The 4,038-nt window shown below is 52.4% G+C and overlaps 1 protein-coding gene across 4 annotated transcripts; it reads right to left on the bottom strand.

Annotated features, from left to right (window-relative positions):
* Positions 1-163: 163 nt before the first annotated feature.
* Positions 164-3,762, bottom strand: RITA1 (RBPJ interacting and tubulin associated 1). 4 transcript variants are annotated; one of them, XM_036929321.2, is made up of 4 exons: positions 3,512-3,762; positions 3,219-3,297; positions 2,447-2,812; positions 164-1,266 (listed from the first exon to the last, which is right to left on the bottom strand). In XM_036929321.2, the coding sequence occupies exons 3-4, from the start codon at positions 2,746-2,748 to the stop codon at positions 759-761; spliced, it is 810 nt and encodes a 269-aa protein (XP_036785216.2). In that variant the 5' UTR covers positions 2,749-2,812; positions 3,219-3,297; positions 3,512-3,762; the 3' UTR covers positions 164-758. The 4 variants fall into 4 exon arrangements, with proteins under 4 accessions (XP_036785216.2, XP_036785214.2, XP_036785215.2 ...); XM_036929319.2 differs by having other exon boundaries at positions 3,219-3,349; XM_036929320.2 differs by having other exon boundaries at positions 3,219-3,358.
* Positions 3,763-4,038: the final 276 nt, after the last annotated feature.

Raw genomic sequence — 4,038 nt, forward strand, 5'->3', positions numbered from 1 at the left:
ATTGCTTGAGGGCAGTGTTCCTGAACTTCAGTGGCCCACTCACTTGCACTGTCATGATTTCTGCCACTTCCTTGTTATACTACTTTACTTAAATTAGCTCATTCCTAACATTCCTAACATTGGCCTTTACCCTAAGGAAAAACTAAGAAGTACAAGTCACGGCTTTGATGAATTCCTGATACATTTAATACATGAAAATAAACACATGACTATTAAAATGTTAAACTCTGCCAACACATCACCCAGACCCTGTGTTCTGCATACTTGTAGATTCTTGTGGTCCAACACTGTGCCTGGGAAAACTCCTGACACCTCCGTACTCAACTGGAAACTCATGCCCAGCAGGAAGCTTGGCTTGAGGGAAGGAAGATGGAGCCCTCCTAGTTGGTGATCATACCACTTATTCCTGGCGGCAACACAATGCCATGGGAGTGACAGGGGCAGTGATGGCCCACCGTGGGGGGCACCCCTGGGTTGGCACTGTCACGGTGGCATGTGGTTCTGATAGGACTGGGGACAGGGCTCTTAAGGTATGCCCCTCAAATCCACATCAGTGGGGGTAAAAGCAGGGAGCAACTAGAGGATGTCAGAATATAGGGAGGCATTGCCTACCTTGCAGCATCAGCATGCACAAGTGCTTTGCCAATGCCTGGTACCTAGGCGATCCTGGGTTCCCCAGAGGGGAGCCAGTGCTTCCTCTGAACTATCCCTTGCTGTGACCCCATGGGCAAACCTGATGAAAAGACCAAGAAAGTCCCTCATTTCCAAGGGGGCTTTGGTTTCTGGGTGGCCCCACCTTGTCGAGGTGTGGCTGGCACTGAAACACTGATGGAGCAAGCCCTGGACGTTACCAGGGGGCTCCGGAAGGTCACCCCCGATGGGGAAGGCTTGGCATCCCGAGGTCCATTTACATGGCAGGCACTGGTGGGTGTGAGACCAGTGGTGGGGGAATTCAGGTGAGTGAGGGAATGGGAACGTCCCTGCCTCAGAGGGTGTGGAGAGTCTAACCCATCCACAGACAACTTTCGGTAGTCCACCGCCACCCGGGGCTCTGTCTTTGAGGGACCAGCTGGGTGAATGGCTCGCAGGGAGGTCTCCCTGGGGCAGGGCGAGTGGCTGCCCCTAGGGGTAGGTGGGGGTGTCCAGAAGAGGGTGTGAAGTTTTGCAGCATCCCCCTTCGCCATCAGTGGGGGCTCCTGGCTGACTCCCTCTGGTCGGAAGCCAAATAGCGACTCATCACAGTAAGAAGGAGTGTGGCTAATCAGTCTGGCAAAGGGAAGAGAAAAGCAGTGAGCTGGGGATGAACAAACCCCTGAAACCTTAAACTCACCCCCCTCAACCATCCCCACCAGGCCCCTGCAACCACAGGTGCTGCCTGAATATCCCAGAAGACCCTGCCTCACAGCCTGGCACCCACAGTAAGGCCATAGCCTGTCATGTGCCATGGCCCCCTCTCTGTTGTTTTTTCTTTCTAAACATCCAGTTCCCCAGCATCCTGACCCCCTTCCCTGGCAGGTCCTCAGACCTGGCCAATTTCCATATTCCATCCCTGGCTACACTGATTGGCCAATTCTGTCCAATGACAGTGTGCTGTGGGACCTTTGCTATAACTACTAGGAAAGATATTTTTCTGCCATCTGGCCTTGACATGCTGGCAGGATGTAAGGGCAAAGCAGCTGGTGGCCATGTCACCTGGAACGTGTGAGGGAAGATGTGCTAAGAAGGAGACAAAATTCCAGCAACAGCCTGAGCCTGTTATATGAACCCCAAATGCCCTCTTTCTGAAGTCAGTTTGGGTACGTTTTCTGTCACTTGCAACCAAAAGAGTCTCAATCAATACAACCTTAGTCTTTACAGCCTTCAATTTCTCTTTTACCAACCACTTTTCCTTTTTCTCTGTGGCCTTGTTAGATGAACACTCTGTAGGCCTTTGGCCCTTCCGGCTGTAACTGAAATTGCACAGCCCAGCACCTGGCATGTAGAGGATGCTCGGGTTGAACTGTTTTTTCTAACTTGTTCATAAAAATGTAGCAAGAACCATTTAAAAAATGATCCAATTCGGAACCACCACATCTATGTTATTTCATGGATCAACCACACTAATAATCTCATGCAAACTGCTCTGTCATCTAGCGCAAATCCCCTGGCCCCTCTGGGCTTCAGATGCCCAGTGTGTGATATTTGGGGATGGGTATTCCACCATCATAACCATCATCACTATCATTCATTGAGAGCTTTCTGAGAGTTAGGTTACTCTGCCAAGCACTGTACACACCTCATCTTATTTAATCCTCTTAACAATCCCACTAGGCCACATTTTCCACATGAGGAAACTATGGCTCAAGAGGTCAAAGTGCTTTCCCAGAGTCACACAGCATGTGAGCAGCAGGGCTGTAATAGGAACGCAGGCTGCTGCACTGAATACAAAAGTACATATCCCTATTACCTGTATTTGTTCTTTTTTCTGGGTGTGAGGGTCTGGGTGCTGCCCCTGGAGGAGGTGGTGTCACAGCTTCCATTGGCTCCTGAGGCATGTGATGCCCCTGTGCCCACTCCTCTGGTTCTGTTGGCTTTCTTGACCCAGGGTGGGTCAAAGTCTGGTGGTGTGGGCCGGGTACCCGAAGGACTGCCAAACAAAGTCTCATCCACGTATGATGGCCTGGCCTTCACCCGATAGCCGCCCTGGCAGCGGTGCTGATTGTGGAGGGTCTGCATTCCACTGATGGCCAGTTCCGTGGGGGTCTTCATGCTGCCCGTGGTCCCGGGTGACAGCAGGTGCACTCTACCTGCCAGGCCCAGCTTCCAGGGCTCCCTATGCAAGGAGGACATGATGGTATCCCTGTCATCAGCAGTGCCAGCAGAGTTCAGACTGGCAGTCTCTGAAGTCCCCATCCCAAGGACAAAAGAGTGAGGCTGTTCTTCAACCAGTCTTCCTCAAAGGGAAGCTGCCAACCCCAGGTGCATTTCAGAAATTTGTTCTACTTTTTAAACTTGTCACAATGATGGGGAGAAGGGTGCTACTAGCAAATATTTAATAAATATGCATTCCTAGCATATCAATAAATATTTATAGAATGCTAGGGGGATGAAGGAGAAATGGAGCCTACTATGCTCATTTTGACGCCAACCAGAAAGCAAACTATGGTGGGGGTAGGAGAGAGGGTAGGTATACATTTATGGGGCAGGAATAAATAGCCAGGTATCAATCCCATGCCTACCTCGTGCAAAGAGCTTTACAAGCATTGTCTCACTTAATCTTCTTAACAGTCCTGTGAAGTAGCTTCGATTATGTCCATTCTACAGATGAAAAACCGAGGCTCCAAAGGTGAAGTTGCATGCGTTGTCTCACCTAATAAAGCTCAAACAGTAATTTGAACCTGATTGGAGTCCAGAGCTTATGCACTTAAGCGTTCTACCATCGTGGGATCACGCCCACCAACCCCACTGCCCCAAACTCTCAGACCCCCAAGTCGAAATCCCCAAGTCCCTGGCACCCCTGTTATTTTCGTACCTGAGCATCTTGGCTTGCCGACGTCAGCTGCAACCCTTAGCATCTACTCCCCACCAGGTCTGGACTCTTCTGCGGGGGCGCTAGGGCACCCTCGGAGCGCGGTGCATCCGAGAACGCAGTTTGTCTATAGCCCGTAATCTCGTAATGTGCGACCCTCGGCAGCGCAGGCCGCCCCTGGCCCGAGCACCGCGTGAACTGACTGACTCGCGGCAGCCAGCCCCTAGCTACGTGCGCGGGGCGCGAGCACCAAACAGCAACCAGGGAGGAGCGGGGCGACCGGAACCACTCACTTCCGGTGCGGGGAACACCCCGTTCCGGAAGCCCCCAGAGATCCCCAAGGCCTTCATAGGGGGCTTGTCACTCTAGTCAGAGGAGTGTGTGTGTGTGATGTGTGCACGCCTGTACGTGTGCCAACTTCCTGGACCGCAGAAGCCGAGGGAGTGCAGCCAGTAGGCGCGGCCCCCACCCCCCGCGGCACCATTGGTACGTCCCTGCAGACTCCGCCCCCCCACCCCCTTCTCCCAGCG

The sequence above is a fragment of the Manis pentadactyla genome, chromosome 14, assembly GCF_030020395.1.
Source record: "Manis pentadactyla isolate mManPen7 chromosome 14, mManPen7.hap1, whole genome shotgun sequence".
NCBI lineage: Eukaryota > Metazoa > Chordata > Mammalia > Pholidota > Manidae > Manis > Manis pentadactyla.